The following is a 19,789-nucleotide window of genomic DNA, read 5'->3' on the forward strand; positions in this document are numbered from 1 at the left end:
ACGTACTGCGCATACCACAAACAAAGAACTTGAACTTCAAAGGGGAGTGGGTGTTGTGTGGCCAGTGCTTTCTTACTAGTCTGTCAGAAAAACTTGAAACTAGAAACTAGAAACCTTGCACTGAATATCACGTTTGTTTTCCAAGGCACGTTTATAGAGAAAAGATTAGTCATAAATAGAGCTGCAGATACTGAGATGGCATGGATTATAATTAATGAAGATGAAGCAGGCAAACATTTGGTCATGCATTTGAGGCACGCTGCAACATCTAATTGCTCTTGTAACCCTGTGTGTCACATTCAGCTGACTCAAATGTACTTTTTAAACACTGCAAAACCAACTAAAATTACCACGTGTGAATAGACTTAGCATCAATTCATGAATCTTTGAATCCTTAACAGATACATACTTAACTACAAATACTGACTGCCCTTGTTACACATCTACTGAACGACTGAGATAAAACTCTGGTGGATAAGTTGCACTCACATCACCGTGTTGATTCCTGAAAGCTGCTGGAACATCTGAAGACCACATCCCACCAGGAGGGCCCGTCGAGTTGGGGGGTAGCTCAGCATCCGCCAGATCACCGGGCCATCTGGAGACGGAAGCAAAAAGGCACAGCCGAAATTAATTTCAAACTCAGCTTGAGTCCACTGTGAAAATTACTCAAACATTACACAGGCAGGTTAATTCCAAAAATAAGCTACCCACCATCAGAACATTTTGAACAAATTGGAGCTTGCAACAAAGCTAATGGAGCGCAACAGTAGGGCGAGGCTTGATATCTGTATTTCTAAGCCTATTTGCAGACTTCTTAGAACTTCTTTCATGATGACTCCCATATTCATAATACTATGTTTATGATTTGGGCATAATGAGTCACACCGGCTTCACACTACAAGGTTTAAGCCTCTGTGACAGCAACCATCTGCCCAACTGACATTTTGTCGCACTTCTCCTACCCTGTTACATTCTCTTCTGACCTCCCTGTGGGGCTGCAAAAGTGTAAAAACAAAAAGTTCTCTCTTCAGGATCATGATAGCTCAGTAGCTGCCTTTTTGTTCTTCTTCAGATGGTGGATATCTCAGTTTAGGATGAAACAAATATTTGTCGCTTGGCTTGGGCCTTCGTGGAGTCCCACTTGGCTCTGCAACAGAGCCAGACTGTGATCTCCAACACACACACACACAGGCGAGCAGATCCTCTGGGAAGAGAAGTCTTAACAGGATGAGAGAGCGGCTGGACAGACATGGAGCTGTTAGATATAGAGGGAGACACACATGGTGCCGAAAGATCAGATAAACAACACAAACACACACAAACACACAGGTAACATGTACGACTGTCTGCCAGGATACACAAGTGACACACACAAACATCATAAACAAAGATGCATGAGCCTGCATATATGAAATGACACACACACAGGGTGATTATTTGGGAGCAGCTGTGTGTGGGAGGACTCTGGACCAGTGAACATCTCCTTTAGCTGTTTGACAAGCAGACCAGACTCTGTAAAAAGAAGGCCCCTGCTGACACACAAACACACTTAAGCCTTCCTTTTGATGGCCGCCTGTCGGCCTGCTTCGAGGGACATTACCATCTTGGATTCTGATAGGCCGAAAGACGCTTGTTAACTTTCGTCCATCCATCCACATTTTCAGTGCAGACGCTGCTTCTCGTCCTTTTAAAAGAGATGAGAGGCAATTTTCACCATGCACCATGTCTGAAGCAGTCAAATAAGATACTTTAAGACTGCAATTAGCCTCAATTTGTGCTATTCAACTAGAAATTCATATCTAAGGCCTCACACTGTGTTTATAATAAAGCTATGGTATGTTTCAGTTTGGAAGTTTGATGTGAAGCAGAGCTCTAACCTCAGATGGTGCAGAGGAAGCGATGTGTTTATGGATTGAGCTATTTCCATGGCGCTAACCTGATGGGAGTGTGATTGGTTGATCCCTAGAGACCAGAGCAGAAGACTGTTATCTGATTACCCGACAGGGAAATCTGGATTCATGGGCCGGAGTCAACTATGAAGAGAGTGGAGACCTAATGGCCGCCTGAAGAGCTAAATTTACTCACACGTAAACACAGACACAATATATTTTGGGTTCACAATATATACATTATTCAACAAGAATACAATATAACATTTGGCTCATATATGCTCAGACACAGTCTCACATACGTGCACAAACACACGGCCTCATTTCCTCAATTGAACACCACCCAGCTGTAATTTAATCAGATGAAAAGAAAGATGGCAAGCTACCAGCGAGTCAGAAGCGCAGTGAAGTCTCACAGCGCTGCAGTAATTGCACGTCAGTATTCCACATCGAACGTTACTGTATCCTCTACCTCGTTTATTTCTGTGTTGCATTCAGTCTACTGCACGGTACAGAAAGTCAAGCGTGATGCATTCAGGCGCAGATCATGGCTAGGTTTGCAAATGATACAATGATATACAAGTTCTCAGGAGAGATGTTTGTACAACACAAACGCAGAGCTCACTACAAAAGCGTGACTCCCTTTTCTCATGTTTATCTACCCACGTGAGCCCTGTGATCATTCCTCCACCATCGCTACCTGCACACACCCCGTTTGAGTTCGCATCTTATCAGCATTCAATCCAGCACATACTAACAGCCTCACTCTAAGACCATGATACAGTTTACTGAGCAGGGCGAGCCTGTGATGTGTGTTTTTTTTAATGAGAACGAGGTCCCCTTTTTTCCTCGTCTCCTCCTCTTTGATATTCAAGGAATGAAGGAATCGCCAATTAACTCTATATTCCTTGGCTACCTGCTTTCAGGAAACACCTCAGCTACTCCACACAACAACACCCACAGCCAATTAGAGCACCCGTTTAGCGCAGTTCGTCCTGTCAGACGTTTCTTTTTTATTCACGATTCAAACACGTGCCGTGGTTGGCTTAATGAAACACAGAGGACCGAGAAAGGAAGCTAGAAGGAACAGGAACATTGGCAGGCATCCATCCACAGGACTTGCTCATTTTGTAATGATTTATAAATCCTTTGGAAATCAAATGTAAATGTATTCAAACCCACGAGTCAATACCTGGGTCAACAGTATTAAAGTGGGGAAAGCTGGTGCTGAACAAGAGCCAATCAAGGAAACAAAGAGGACCAATGGGGCAGGTGATGGAAGCACAGGAGGAATTATAAAGATAGAAGTCTATAAAAAGAGTAGCTCATTCTATCCATATCCATCCAATCACATGTCCTCAGGATGTAAGTGGCTGGAAGCGGCCTTCGCTTACATAACCATGCAGGCTGCAATCAAGGACCGAAGCCTGAACAAGCAATCTGCAGCCCTCCTACCTCAACCTCCATCCCCCCTCTAATTATTCCTTCTACATACTTCCCCTCTTCTCTCTTTTCTCACCTCTCCTCCGATTCCTCATCTGAGAAGGATCATGGCACCTCGCACTCACACACAGTGAAGATCAGAACAGAAGGTCAGGACTAATGGAGAATAGAAATTAGGTTTATGACTGCAATGGGTGTTCATGGAACTACCATGCAGCCCAGTTACTAAAGAAACGTCTCTTTCGAAAGTGTGAATTATACAACTAAATAGCCACCTCTCTCATTAAAGATATACTAGGTGAAGTTTGACATTTTGAAAATAAACTTATTCGCTTTCTTGCTAAAGCCAAGAGATAGTTTTCTTAGCTTAGCATAAAGACATTACACACACATTAAAATTACAGTGGCACATTAAGATGAAAAAAGTTTAATTTCTAGGCAAAAAACTCCCTAGATCTTCCATATATGCTTCCAAATTGTCTGTCCCATAGAGCAGGCACACTAGAGATGTCCACCAGTTGAGTGCCACTGAGCTGCTAACTTCTGGTTCAATGTGGATAAAATTATTTATTTATAAATTTATTGTACAGTTTTTCTAGACTTCCCAAATGTCATCAGACCCGCCGGATCAGATTTTGAAAATCCTTGTATGTCATGAGATGGATGTCATTGCAGTCATTACATGGTTTGGCCACTATCTCAAATTAGCCCATGCTTCCAGGGGGCCCGGACTTCAAAAAGGTTCATTATGAGCAACTGAATCAGAAAAATGGTTCACATTTGCCCAATTGTACTTCCAAGTCTGAGATAGCATGAATTTCTGACAGCAACAATATCCCAATGAACTACAGGAGTGTAATTTCTTCCACATTTTTATTCAGAGAAATGGGTAAACTTTACAGTGACTCAGCTAATAAGACAGAACGCTCTTCTCAGCTGTAGGATAAATTTATTATATGTTTATTTTCCACAGAAATAGCCCTGTTTGGACAGTTGAGAAGGAATATGATGACAGACACACTGCAGTAATTAAAATGTTCAAACTTATTTTACTTTTTGTCATTTTTACAGACTAGATTTTGATTTCTTTGAAGCAGTTTTTTTAATGAATCAAAGTGAGGTTATACAACATGAACTGCTGTCTTTCACGTTTTTCGTCAACAGCCTCTTGTTTTGTTCACAACACATTTAACTAATTTTGTTTGAGTGAAGCGCTTGAGGAAGCCTCTGTTTCTGTACTATTTGATTTTTTGTCAGTCAACAGTATCCACCCTGACGTCAACTGGAGGCATAGTATGTTGAGAGGAAAAAAGAAACCGTATCAGCCAAAGAAGATGTTATCGTGAACTTGTAAGGGAGGCAATCTTTGTGTCAGCTTGAGGTAAGAATGCCGCCTGGAGCCCCATGTGAAGCTCACAGACGTGTCAGCCTGTTGTTTTAATAACATTACGAAGAACTGATGTGGCATTAATATTACAGATGTGGTAGCAATTGCATTTCAGATGCTGTTGGGGAATATATCCTTGTGTTTTTATATTCCATCGGCTGCATAACTGAGACTCATCCTGGATCTGTAGCGTTAAAGAGAAACAGCATTTTAAGTGAAGCTGATCAAATCTTGTCAGGGAAGTCGTGTCTGCAGATGCAGGGGAGCAGCTGTGTTTATCTAAGGGCACTGAGAGGCCAGCGGTTGCCAGGAGAAGAGCACCAGAGAGATGAGATGGATGGACAGATGGGTGAATGAATGGAGCCTTACACACATGTGACTGTCAGATAAATACACTACAAGCTCACACTAATTCAAAATTATAATAAATACGATCAACATTATGGTAGTACAGTACAACTGACACATTACTTAAGTGACTCCGGCAAATATTCGCCAAAATCCTGAGCAGGTTTAGAAATGATATCCTTGTACCTCGATATTTTCTCTTGATTGACACCTGATGTTGAAATATTTTATGGTCATTGTCAGATTTGTACAGCTATATTTACAGTTTATCATTCTGGATTTGACTGTTGTAATGACAGAGATATCCTATTATTCCTTCGAAACCCATAATTCAACTCCACCACAGACAGTTCGGCCGTGTTATTCTAGTAGCGGCTAATAACCTAGAGATGTCAGTGTACTGCTTTTTGACTCTACATGCCCAGATATTTTTCGTTCTCATACCTGTAGTCTTCACTTCTTCAGATTTGAAACCCATAACACATTTTTTGTGTTTGTGTGCATGTGAAATCTGTGGATCTCTCCTTCAAGTTGCAGATTCAGTTTCACAAAACTGAAACCATCACAAATACTTTGATAGCTCAAACGGCGTGCACACAGGCTAAAGACTTCCTCCATTATTGAAATGTATTCACACCTTCCACCTTTTAACGTTTCATGATCAGTTAGCCCCTTCAATGTCTTTGTGATTCTTTAATACTGATAAAAGTCGGTACCTGATGTCACAACTGAACCCAATGGAAAAGAGAAAACTTTGAATAAAGGGGAGTTGCTGTCTTACCTCATCAGTGTTTCTGATGGATGGCTGCTGACAGTACCATGAATTGCACATCAAATCCTGTCTCTGATAATATTGCAGTGCGTACAATTCTCCCTTGTTTGTGTCTGTTAAATGTCAATTTTCTGTAGTCCAAGTAATATTTGGTCATCAATCATTTCCTCATGCATGCAGTCGCATGAACAATACTTTCCACTTACATCCTAAAATGTTCGATTTGAAGGAGAACTTATTCTAATTATAACTCTTCTAATCACCTATGACTTACTCTGTTGAGTGTTTTGTCAGGCTGATTGATTTGGGATGCTTTAACCGTGTGCTCTCTTCATACGTCCAGATTCATGGGCAGCTCCTACTCTCCTGGGCTGTCACAGTGCATAACCACTGACCCGTTTCATCCCCTCATGGTGAATATCAGATATTATACCTGTGCCATCTTTGCATATGATGTACTGCTATTGCTTCGCCTGTCTACAAGATTCACTGCTGCTATGATCACTGGATGTCATTTAGTTACCACCTAATCGACCCAATAATTGTGCGGCTTTTCTTATAATGCATATATAATGCAAATATCACACACACACCAAAACACTCTTTGCTTGGCAGTGCAGTTAGGGCTAATTACACAGTTTATTTTAGTCTTATTTGTCCAGCTTTAGCGGCTGAAATAGCCGCACAATCGTTTTGTGAATTCACCTCTCGGAGCCAGCGTCAACAAAAGCACCACCTCTCCGGTTTGAAACTAATCGCATCAAAGCAATCAATCAATAGAGCACAGGAGGTCGCCTTTCAGGTTTCCTGTCAGTCTGTCATGTTGTTTCTGTCCATTTCTGTAGCCTGGGGGCTAAAAAAAAAAAGAGGATTACAGAAAGTTCTGTTTTTTCAATCTTGTTTGAAAGGTGGTTGGTTATGTAACGCAGAATCAGCTCATACCAGCAGGCATACAGTGCTACCTGAAGTTGGGAGGAGGGCATGACATGGAGGCACATTCATTTTTAAACTTGTTCTGATTTCCCAGCTGCGATTTCTATTATTCAGTAGTTACACAGCTTTTACCCACACACTGTTATTAAATTAAAGTAACACAATCAAAAAGTTCGAGGACAACTTTCATTTTGCAAACAGAAGTTATTCCCCGGCTCCAGATGACAGCTCAGTGGGTAAAACGTCACATGTGGGGATTTTCTGTCTACACTCTGAGCCAATTTCTGCCGCACCACAAATTCATTATCACGTTTTTAAAAGGTGAAATGATGCAGCTGGACGGCCTCATGCCTCCTCCCGTCCACTATATAAAAAGAAATACTGTGTTTGAGAGTGTGAAACAGGGTGGTTCAATATCCGTCTATCCATGCAGGGCTTGTGACAGGTGCAGTGAGGGAATCATGATAGATCTGCCATCGCACAACTCTCCTCGCTCAATTATTAACAAGCTGCTTAAAACCTACAGGGGAACAGAGGAGCAGAGAAACAGGCGCTTATGTTCTCCATTTGTCACAGTTGCTTTTACTCACTGCAACACAGTGACCCGTTCCAAGTCATCAGAGTCAGTTTAAGGTCTCCTGACATGGTATGTGGAGGATTGGGACAGCGATCTCCTCTCCTTTGTATACGAGGGTGCAGATATGCCGTTTTCCACATATCCCTACCCCACAATTCCTCTATATTTGACAAAACATACTACAATGTGTCAGCCCACCTACAGCTAAATTGGCAAGATTTACATGTGGAATTAGTATCCTAGCAGCTGAGTAAACTCACTGGCTGCCAGGACTTGGCTCACCATCTTATCACCGTGAATGGAAGACAATACCATCAAGCATTAATATTTATCCTCCAAATGACTGTACTCCACATTATTAGTTTGATTCTATCATCGTTATCACTACATAATTTACCGTTGTAGTTTTTCATTAGCGAATGGCCACACTAATCCAGTGTCTGTTGGAGTGTTCAGGTAGTGTACTCGAATATATAGAGGCTTCTCCAGGTGTTTCAAATTGATGTAAAACACATAAATGGGATACTCCATGTTTATACATGATTATAGTCAAGATACTGCACATAAAAGCACGCTCATTGACTTCAGGCAGTTGATCATATATTGCAAATGGTTATAATGGCTGACTTTGTGCGAGAGGCGAGGTACACCCTGGACAAGTCCACAGTTTATCGCAGGGCACATAAAGACAAACAACCATTTACACTCACTCATTTAGAACAAGTGTGTATCCTCTTTAAAGTCCCTACACATTTTTTTGATATTAGCTGAAGAGGGACAGGGGAGAGAGGGGGATGACATGCAGCAAAGGGCCACAGGTCGGAACCCTGGGCCGATGCCGCCTGGACTGAGCCTTTGACACGGGATACACACTCTACCAACTAGTACTTGCAGTCTGACTTTTTTAAATTACTGCATGGTGTAAGAAACTCTGGCATTTATCCCTTGCTTTAGTGCAGAGCATTCATAGAGTTATTTACATATTTTTTTTGTAAAAAAATAAATCAAAATCTGAATACAAGTGAATATAACTGAAATGACAGGGGGAGATACTGACAATGCTTTCTTACAGTAAGTTCTACAAAGGGGGGATATGATTGCTCAATCTCATTCCACTCAAGAGAGTCAAGAGTCAATCACTAAACAGATGGCACGTAGTTTGAATGCAGACAGTGGGTCCAATCTGTGCACCAATCTGTGTGAGAGACGAGTAATACCAAACATGACTCACAAAAGCAGAGTGATTGGCGACATCAGCGTTTCTAAAAGACTCGTCGGTAAAAACAGCGTGTGTCTGTGTAAAAGCAAAGTGTGATCTGTGCTCCCGGAAAGGTTCGGAGATCTCCATCATGTCTGCTGGGAGGAGTGACCTGTGATCTGTATCTGAGAGGAGAGATAAGAAATTAAAGAAAAGGGGAAGGGAGTAAATTAAAGAAGACAAGACGAAGACAAAGGAAAGGAAAGGAAAGTGGAGTTGAGAGAGTTGAATGAAGGCCCCACAGGAGGAAAAAGGATCTGTTGTCATTGGAAACAGCAGGCTGTCATCCATATTTAACCAGCTGGTGTTTTAACTAGCATAACATCTTAATATGCTGCAGACAGCATCTTCACATGCAGTCATTTTATCTATTAAATTAGCACCACATTAGGGAACCTTTAAACTGGCATCCACAAATAATACAGGTAATAAAAATGTCATTGTTGAAAAAGTTAAATAGAAACTTGTTGAGGCTTCCCCCATTCCAGACACTACATCAATGACACAGAAGCTGACACAAATTTAGCTGCATCTAATGTCTCCTTCATAATGCTCATCAGGAGCCAAAGAACTTTCTGATCTTGTCAAAATCTTTTTAAACACTGTCTCCTCTCTGCGTGACTCACTCAGACCTATTGTCTCAGCAGCCCTGGGACAAACTGAGTGGGTTTAGGTAAGACTTGTTCAGAACAATTGTACTACACAACAGAGAGGCAGCGGTTCACGATGTGCCTAGACAGCTTTGCTCAAAACAAAGCCTCAGAAAGAAGATTAAGTAAACAAATCAATGTCTGATTGATCTATTCAGCAACCGTGGAAAAGACTAAGTGGCAAATAAACACTGAAGAAGAAGAAGAAGAAGAAAAAGCGAAGAAACAGCAGGAAAGTTAGTTTGAGGGCAAAGATGCAAGCTCCAAACAGCAAGATAGAAGAATGAACTACTCCTTTGAAACTTCTTATCATACCTCTAAAGTGCTGGCTCAGGGATTTCAGAGAGCCCAGTGCATTGAAATGTGGAAGAAGGAAACAAAAGTGCGTTGAAGAGACAGCAGAATCGTAAAGAGATTTGCCTCTTCAAGGCAATCAGCAAACTGTGCTGCTGCGATGAAAACAATGAACAAATATTAGACCAAAAGTGAGATAGTAAAACTGAGTTCCAGAGTTTTGTTTTGTCTTTCAATTTGATACTGGAAGTGAGAATTGTTCGAACACTGTGCAGGTTGGCACCTGCTGATTGTTACCACCTTGTGCTAGGGCTGTCGTGATAGCCACAATACTATGGACAAGCCAACCGCAGGGGATGGCAAGTCCTTGCCACAACCACACATCATTTCACATCAAATCACGAGCCAAGCGGTGACCTCCGTGGCTTTGAAATGAAGCCAATGCGGAAGTCTCTCTGCTACTCAACATCCTTCACAGAATCACACGCACACAAGTGTCCCCAAGACCGGGTCAGAACCTTACTCGCTCTGGAAGTCCAGACTAGAAACACCGGCAGTCCAAAGACGTAACCTGATCTGCTAATTATCACAATTTGCCACGTCTGTGGCATTGGTGGTGTTTCATTTTTAACAAGTTAACTGGAGGCTTTTAGCTGAATATGAATCACTGTTACCTTCACATGCTCTGAGCTTGTATTAAAAGAAAAAAAAAAAAATCACACTGACAGACACGTCACTGCCTTGTTAGACTTTCGCTGAGAGGTTAGGATGTTGGGCTTTCTGCTTAAAGTAGAAGAAATTGCTTGCTGCTGTCTTGGAACATTAACGACCAGCTGACATACAATATTAAGGAACTCTTTCTGTTGCCTTGGTGCCCTCGTGAATGCTTCCAGCTTCCACAGCTGCTTTCACAAATCTGTGAGACACACACAAATACACACACGCACAACCTCATCCATCTATCCATTCCTGCTGGCCAGTAATATAATCTTTAGAGCCATTTTGGAGTCTGGTGGTAATCAATCTACAGTTATTGAGATTCACGACTTCCCAGCTGCACACCTGCCTTAATGCAAATGATAAGGGTCTTCCTTAGGCTCTCTCTCTCTCTCTCTCTCTCTCTCACACACACACACACACAGAAATAAGAGAGAGTGAGTCAGAGAGGCTTGGGGCAAACATGAAACATAAGCAATGTTACCTATATCATCAGAATTTCTCATTTCCCTGTTCAAAGCCGGAGTTCTCGGATGAGAACTTTGCCAAAGATAATATACTGACCTAATAAACCCACAATCATGGACGGAACATTTGAGTCATAACCATTACTGTGCTAGTTAACTTCATTAATGGCACATTAAGGCCTCAGCGCCTAAAACATACCAATTCAACAAGCAGATTTTAATTGAACAAGGCATCTCTGCATGAGTCACAGGTGCATTGCTGTCCTCACATGTGGACTCCGGAAGAGGATCCTCAGAAGGACACTGCTAGCTTTAATTTCAGTCACATTGTGCCATGTGATTCGAATAAGTAAAAAGCTCCAGTGATGCCATTAAAAATCCGCTTTTGTTGTTTCTTCACTGTGAGCTGACAAGAGTCATGATTATCCAAGGCTGGAAAACCGCAGTAGACTGAAAATACACCTCTTCAAAGCTTTAAACTCCTCCTGTAATGCATCTTTTGATTACAGTATATATGGAGGCTCTGCTCCAGTGACTGGTAGTCTCCTAAACGTAGCTCCCAAATAAAAATGACACATTTAAGGTCTTAGTATACCTAAAGTGCTTATAGCTGTTCTGAATGACCACACTTGAAGTTGGGATGAATAGTCTGGCATCATAGAGGGGATGAGATGGTGATGAATTATACAAACTTTTATACAGCCCGACCTTAAACGAGTTCCTGATGTTGTATTTGGTTGTATCGTATTGTTATATAATTACTGTATAATATTTTATTGTGTGTATATATATATATGTATATATATATATATATATATATATATATATATATATATAGAGATATATATTGATATATATATATCTATAAAATTTATATATATTATAGTATTTTATCTCTGTTCTGGTTTCGCTCTTCATTCTGGCCTATACAGCATAGCGTTAACTAATTATTAAAATTTGAATTATGATCATTTGTTTTATTGCATTGTCTTAGATGAATACGATAAAACATGTAGCTGGAGCCGGGAGATAGTTAGCTTAGCTTAGCATTAAGACTGTAAACAAAGGGTAATAGTTAGCCTAACCACACACTGACAACAATAGAAACAAAGCCATAAAAGAAACAGCCTGCGTGTCTTTGAATTTCCTACAACTACAACAAAGCAAAGATCATGTGTGTTAATTTGTCGTGGCAGAACACAAAGGAAATAGTAGAGAATCAAAAGACAACTAGACACAATTCATACAGGGCAGTATGAATTGATGCATGTTGAAAAGATTTGAAGTTGTGAAAGATGTTACGACTTCTACAACTACAAACATCTACTGCATTAAAGATGAAGATGGAAAGAAATGGAGTCCAGTAAGTTGTTGAGCTTCACAAACACACATAAGCCACAGACAGAGTTTGTCTAAAACGTGCTTTGCTTTCTGAGAAAGACTAGCTGTTTAGTGTCACATCTGTGTGTGGGGAAACAGGGAGCATAAGAGGACAGGCTGAGCGATTTATTTAACAAAAGTTAAAGAAAAAGGCTTACGGGATGGAGTCAAAACCAGGAACGCAGTTCGAAACCAAAGTAACAGGCTCAATTAAGAAAACACTGTGGATGGGCTAGACACTTGACACATGGTGCAACAAAGTGACACTGAAACAAAGGAGCACAGATTAAATACACAAGTGAAGGCAGGATAACGAGACGCAGGTGAAACTAATCAGGATCGAACAGATGTTTAAAAGAGACAAAGACAGGAAGGAAAGTTACACACACAAGGAGAGGGAGATTTTCAAAATAAAATAAGACCCACTCGACGAGAAACTGCCATTTACAACTGTTTCCAGTCTTTATGCTAAGCTAAGCTAACCATTATCTGGCTCCATCTTTATATTTAATTTGCAAATATGAACAGTATTTCTCTTTGAGATTATGGTTTCTTTCTTACTGTAATGTAGGGTCAAGACTTCAAACTCATACTTTGTTTTTGTTTTGTTTTGTTTTATATAAAAGGCAACAACCAGAGATATCTATTCTCTATCAGCAACTTACTTCTCACCATTGACTTCCAAATTTGTGAGCTTGTTTCTCTACTGCTGTTCAACCCCCATGCTCCTCAGTGTGTATTGAGTGCATTGATTTTTCGACAAAAAGTAATGATACTATGAACACCTACAAATGCCTGATAATTAGTAGCAGATCAATAAAATTCTGCAGCTGATGAATAGGCACTTACTAATTTGTAACAGCAATAAAATATTGGATGCTATGAATCATGAGTTGCATTCATACTACTTTGTACTTTGTTTTTGGGCTCATGAGAATTAAGCAGGCTTAGATGGAAGCCAATTACTGAAGTAAAGAGAAAGATAATTCCCTAATCTCCCCTCTTTGCTTTCACCAGAAGCAGCTTGCCTTGCTTTGTATCCTCTGCTAATGCAGCCTCCATAATAATTTCCCAGTTGGGACTTTGGTTTCATTTTCCTGCACTCAACCGAGCAACCCCCACCACCATCAACTCATTGTTGTTCAAACTGATGACAACAAGGGCAAAAATGTGTCATTTCCAATCGTCTTATATCAAAATATTTGTTCATATTACCCTTGTGAACATATTTGCCAAGCAGCCCATTTGAGTTTGTTAACTCGCAAGACACGAGAGGTGAAACAAGATGTGGGAATGAGAACCACTAGAGCAGAAAGCATTTTTTATTGAAAAGTAGATAGAGAAGACAAAGCCTCAAGCATGTTTAGACTCAATTAAATCGTATTTGAGAGTGGAGCAGTGAACCCAGCGTGGATGTGAGCTGACTACTTTGAGCTACTTTAAAACCAGTTGAATTTAACAGGACTCAAACATTTCATTCCACAGAGGTTTAATGACAGTGATTGTTATTCATTTGGACCCATTATGAAATATATAAATGTGATTTTAAACAGACAGGTCATGCTTAAATTTAAGGCACTGCAGAGGCTGTTGTTTGGCGACTCTTTTCCCTCAGTATGAAGCCCTGGATTCATAATGATTTCCTTGTGGATTTAAACAGACCCAGAGCAGCAGTGGAGTTTCATAAAATGTTCAAATATCCTGAATTATTAATGATACGTGGGAGAATTAGGACTGAGATTGCAGGAGATGCTAAAACTCCCTCAGGCATCCATCAGGTGTGTCTGCAGCCTGTTTGTGCCTGAATAATATAAGAAGCGATTATAATGTCACAAAATTAATAATTTAGAAATGCACCACAGGAACATAGATGCAGAACACTTTTGTTGATAGCTCACACGGTGTACCATTCAATTACCTGGAAACAGTTGGTTAAAAACAAGCATGAGCCAAACAGAACAGCAGGTTAAAGAGGAGATTGCTTTGGTCCACGAACAAATGCAGGGAAAAACAATTGAATAAATAAATATAAAACAGGCTCTATATAACGCTAATTTATTTGTCTAGACCTTGACTCATTGTGAAGATGTATGTAATGGTACAGAGTCTCTTTTTTTTCGTTAAAAAATCAGTCTTCAGTCTTTGCTTTTATATCTTTCACATGAAGACATATTTATTTTTTAAACAATACACCCATTCATCTTGATTACTGGCTGTGCTTAGCGAAACATCTTATGTAATGCAGTGATTGTAGTGTGCTAAATTGATGTCAAAAGTGCTTGACATTGAGTGATTTCTTCTCTCTGTTCTTCAAATGAAAACTGATTTGTTTCAGACTGGAAGAGACTGAAACTTTCTTTAAAGGGATAGTGTACTCCAAATCTTTAAAATTGCACTAATTAATAACTGGACTCTTGCGAGTTGGACAGAAACATGACAAGAGCTAGTATAGCGCTAACAAAACAAACTAGCAAAAAAAGTGCAGCCTACAAACTAAATGGACTTGGGCTTGATGGGGTGGACTGAGTGTGTTCTATAGATATAATAATATAATAATATATATATAAACATATACATTGATTTACACAGCAGAGAGGTGGATGCTTCTGTTGTGGCTTTAGAACATTAGAAAAACTGGTTTCCATTATAACCACCATGAATCCAAGCTGACCACAGCCTCCATTCTCCACGGTGAAGCTATCAAATTGCTTTTTGCCGCCACCTTTAAAGTACTAGTGGGATAGCGCATCATATTCAGAAGATATTGGGGTGGACAGTCACTTTAAAAAGAGCTATTTGTTGGATATAGAAAATAGATTACAGCTACCAATAACCCTCTCTCCAAATGTATACAAAATGTAGGTTTCCTTGGACTTTTATTGGTTTTTGCTTTAACCATGATTTCTGTAAAATAATATAAAAAAAAACAACATTTCCAATAGCTTTGTGTTACAGAAATCTATGAATGTAGCAGTAGATAAAGTGATTTACTGCTTGATACTGCCTCCATTTCTCCATTCGTGACCTTTCTTTCTGTAAGGTGACATCTGAGGGCTCAGTGTTGCTTGGAAGAATTGTTATGAACAAGCCTTCCAAAGAAATCAATGTGTTCAATACAGTGCACTATGAAGTTTCTCATGAAGAATGGCAACATAATGGCTGACAGAACTGGCCTGCAATATTGCTTCTCCATCATAATTGCTGCCCCAACACCTCCATTTACCACCTCACTTTCTCATTGTCATCGACCTCTCTTCCCCTCCTCTCTTTTCCTGCCTCCTCTCCATCTTTCCTCCCCTCCTCTCGCCCCTCTCCACCACCCATGGCTGAAAAGACGGCAATCAGAGCTGATTGACTTGGGGCTGACAACACATCATCATCCCATCTTTGAGAATGTTTTCAAAAGAGCAAGGAGATGTTCAGAGATTCTATATCCTTCCTTGCACATTAGCCGGATGAAGTGCCAAAAATACAACAAGTCAATCATAGATACAATATCTTCTATTGATCAAGACAAGGAACTAAAATGAGACCCACTTATTTAAATCAGTGAGCAAAATATTTCTGACTGAACTCTTGAGAATTAAAATTCTTGTAGCTGAAGAGGGCTGCCGCAATACAATGTTGCCCATGAAGTTGGAATAAAACATTTTTACCTCTTCCCATGTAATGATTGTGACAATGTTATTTATTCTCGATAAATAAAGTGTTCTCACTTAACATTATATAACGCTATTCATCAATCTTTTCCAAACATATCACAGTGAAACTAAACCTCAATTAACCTGATGTGTATAAAAAGGAATAAAAAGAGGAATATGTCTGAAAACAAAATTATTAGACAGTATTAGTATTGACTGAGTTGCTTGGGCATTTCTCATTTTTTCAGAGCTTATGAAACATCTTTAGAAGAAAAGAAAGAGTGCTTTAATTCAGCAACATTAGATTGCATATAAAATGTTCCTTAAATAGAGTCTGACACGCCTTTGACAAGAGGTGATGATAGCTATGTGTGTGTGTAAAGCAGCTCGCTCCATATATAAACCATTGTATGATTATTAGCTTTTTGACCACTGGGCCTATAAATTCCTATAGTGTGAAGTGTGTGTGTGTGTGTGTGTGTGTGTGTGTGTGTGTGAAAGAGAGAGAGAGAGAGAGAGAGAGAGAGAAAGAGGGAATATGGGAGAATAGGAGGCTTATACACACTATAATCATTACATCTGAGGTGAGAGGAAAAGGGAAGTGAGAAGTGTTGTTTCCATGGTAACCGACATGTCAGCGAAGGGGCATGGTACCCCTTTGTTTTTTCCAGGTGAGAAAACACACACACACACTACAAGGCTACAGGTAAACGTCTAGATCTTAGCAGGAGTCATGAGGAGAGCCGCTGACTACAAATTAAAAAGACCAAGGGCCAATCACAGAGGAGTGTTTCAAACCAAAGAGGAGATATTTCAGAGAAAAGGGTTAATTATGGGTTTTAAGGACTGAACCATGTTTCCCCCTGAGAGAATCCTCTCTCTGCAGCGTAACAGCAGTATTAATGAGCGGCGCAGTCTAAAGGGCAACACAGACAAATTGATGGAACGCCTGCTATTCTTTAAACTCACATCATGGCCTTTACATTGCCTTCCAACCTTTAATGTTTATTAGAGTAATGGTTCACACCAGCTCAAACTACCTTACAATGCATGTAGGGATAAAAATCCATTACTCCATTGAACTTTCGGTATTTAACTGTTCATCGTGTTGGAAACAGAATCACTTTTCTTTTAACAGGACCAAATATTTATTTCCCTCGTTTCCCCAAATCGTCTTTACACAGACTTAAGTTTGAAGAGGTGTTTCCTCAAAGCGTCCTAACTTAAAACACTCTTCAGACCTTCTTAAAATACTTTATCCTAGGTGCTTGGTGATGTCGAATTATTGCAGCCGGGCTAACTGCTAACACACTAGCCAGCTGGTGCAGTTACTCTGGATTTTCTTTATACTGGGTAGTTTACTATTCCTAGCAAGCATGTTGAAAAAGTTTCTATTGGGACAACAAGTTAACACAGTTTATTCAGAAGATGTATTTGTACCATCGATATTGTCTCATACTGTAACTGTCGGCAAACTGTGCCTGTTTTGTACAGCTGTTTGGTACACTTACAGAGGAGGTTTAAAAAACTGGATAATGTAACAGAGCTGATAAGCTACAACAGCTTCCTCTGTTCTTGCTTTTCTCTGGAAGGTAGCACTGGAGAAAACTCACAGGTCAAAGTTCGCCCAAGGTTGAAAATTTGCATGGATTTCTTGCATCCCCTAATTGTGGTGTTTCCAGTGGGTTGAGCTGACATTTGTACAAACTTTCATGCCGGCATCACAGAGCTTTTAGAAGTTAGTGAGAGTGTCTTAGAACTTGCCTGTACTTTACCATGACCACAGAATGTCATTTGATGTAAAATGGTTGCAAATTAAATGAGAAATAAAAAGTGAATTCAGATCAACTTAAACAGTATGTTAACAACAAACAGTATACACTTTGTAAAGTGTATTTAACGGTCTCTTCAATATCACAAAAAGCTGACATTATGCACTTCCTCTTTAAGGTCCAGTGTGTAACATTTAGAAGGATCTATTGGTAGAAATGGAATATAATATTCACAACTATGTTCATCAGTGCAGTGTTTTATAAGAATATTTATTGTTTACTGCTGTTCCTGAATGGAAAGTTCAAGAATCAGAGCCAGTTTGGTACTCCAACAGGTACTCCTGATCCAAGTTTAACTTCATAATATTTCCCATTTGGAGCTATGATTGCAGTGTTTTTGAACCATTCATTTTACCGCCACTTAACATCTTCCCATTATCTTTAGCTCGCATGCATGAATGTGACCAGTAGTACACGAACCATAGTTTGAGAACTAGTGCATTAGTGTATAATCACCAGAAAATCCTTTTTGGTTCCTCAAAATGCAGTCCACCATGTTGTGCCGACGTGTTTCTACAGTAGCCCAGCACAGACAACTACACACTGCCGCTAGATGGGGCCTTTCACGTTTTTTGTGAGTTTCACGGTCATCAGAGTTTTGAGGTAATCATTTCATTGCAATCTGCAACCTCACCGATATGCCACTATATCCCACACACCGGACCTTTAAGAACAGCAGTTGTTATTGTGAGGTACAGGACCTTTACCACATAAAAAAGAACTTCCCACTCCTGAATCAATCAGGTTTATGTTTGATGTCACCTGACCATGACTGTGCCAATCAGAAGACTCAGTATCCAAATAAATAGTTTTGAATCTGTCTGCCTGGTTGCTAGGCGACAGATGGTCTCTAGGTCATATGTCGTCTCTAAAAACAGCATGTGAATTACAAACATACAAGCAGTGCAGGTGTCAAATGATATGGCGCAGATGGTGGTCACACATTAAAAGATTCTTTAACACCACACACTTGTATTTCCATCACAGTTGTATTTCCCCAAATAGTGCTACAACGGATCTTGAGATGGAGCGTTTAAATACGAGCAGAAAATCATGAGCCAAAAAAAGAAACAAAAACAAATAAAAAACTCAGACTTAAATTAGCAAGGTCAAATAATGTTATTTCATGCAGTGTCTGTCCTTTCTGCCTGATTCCTCACGAAGTTATGTCTGTTAAACTTTTCAAAGACCTCATATTATAAGACAATATTTAAAATTTAAAGTTTACATAGTTGAGTGACCTTGTTAGAGCTACAATGTGTTCACACTGCAACCGCTGATGTGTCCCACAATTCTGACCAATGGTAGAAGAGCCTCTGGCTGCATTTATACCTCCAAATTAAAAGTTAAAGAGAGATGAAATTCTTTCCACCTTCAAGTCTCACATGAGTAAAAAAAATCAGTATTCTCTTCTGTCTGCTCTGTCTTTTATTCTCTACAGAGCTGGTTTCATCTCAACAAGATACTCCTTAATAAAAAATAAATCTTCTGTGTATGCATCTTGACACCAAACAGCGAATACCTTTTCAATTACATGCACTGATGGGTCTTTAATATCACAACTTGATCCAATAAAATACCATGGTATTATTATTGATTCTGAGCTTTCTTCCAACCTTCAAATATGAAGCTCAGCTCAAGTCAGGAAGACTATCTGTACGCCTCTCTCTCATATTAATCAGCTGACTGTCTTACTCTTTCATTTAGAATAAAAGGTTTATCCTTTAAAAAACATTCTTGTTCATATTCTTAAACAAGACTAAACATTTCTTGTATATGTTAAACAAAACAAATAGCGGGTGTAGAGAAATGCTGAATTATGCTGAGCTTAAAGGAACAGTGTGTAGGATTTAGCAGTATCTAGTAGTGTGATCGCTGAAAATGCTAAAAACATTACAGGTCCTACCTAGCACCATTATTTAGTTTGTCTGTTCTGAGCTACTGTAGAAACATGGCAGTTCAATATGGCAGACTCTGTGCCCCTCTATCTAACACAATGGACTTTTAAGACATGCTGATGAATCTCACCTTGATCATTGTGCAATCAATTCTGAATTTCACAGCCAGATAACAACCAGAAATCCATCTTATGCGTATGATGAGCTCAGTAGACTGTCGTTACAGAACTCATTTGATAACTCTTCAATGAATGTGCCATGGGCATGCTGCCAATCTTCCAGCTCCATCACCATCCTAAC

At 39.8% G+C, this 19,789-nt stretch overlaps 1 protein-coding gene across 1 annotated transcript in view; it reads right to left on the bottom strand.

Annotated features, from left to right (window-relative positions):
* slc2a13a (solute carrier family 2 member 13a) overlaps positions 1 to 19,789 on the bottom strand; it is a 61,702-nt gene that overhangs the window by 25,187 nt on the left and 16,726 nt on the right. The window contains exon 4 of the mRNA XM_019278116.2: positions 490 to 598. Within this exon, the coding sequence (XP_019133661.1) occupies positions 490 to 598 (109 nt within the window). The remainder of the gene's footprint in view (positions 1 to 489; positions 599 to 19,789) is intronic.

This window comes from Larimichthys crocea, chromosome XX, assembly GCF_000972845.2.
Source record: "Larimichthys crocea isolate SSNF chromosome XX, L_crocea_2.0, whole genome shotgun sequence".
NCBI classification, from domain to species: Eukaryota; Metazoa; Chordata; class Actinopteri; family Sciaenidae; genus Larimichthys; species Larimichthys crocea.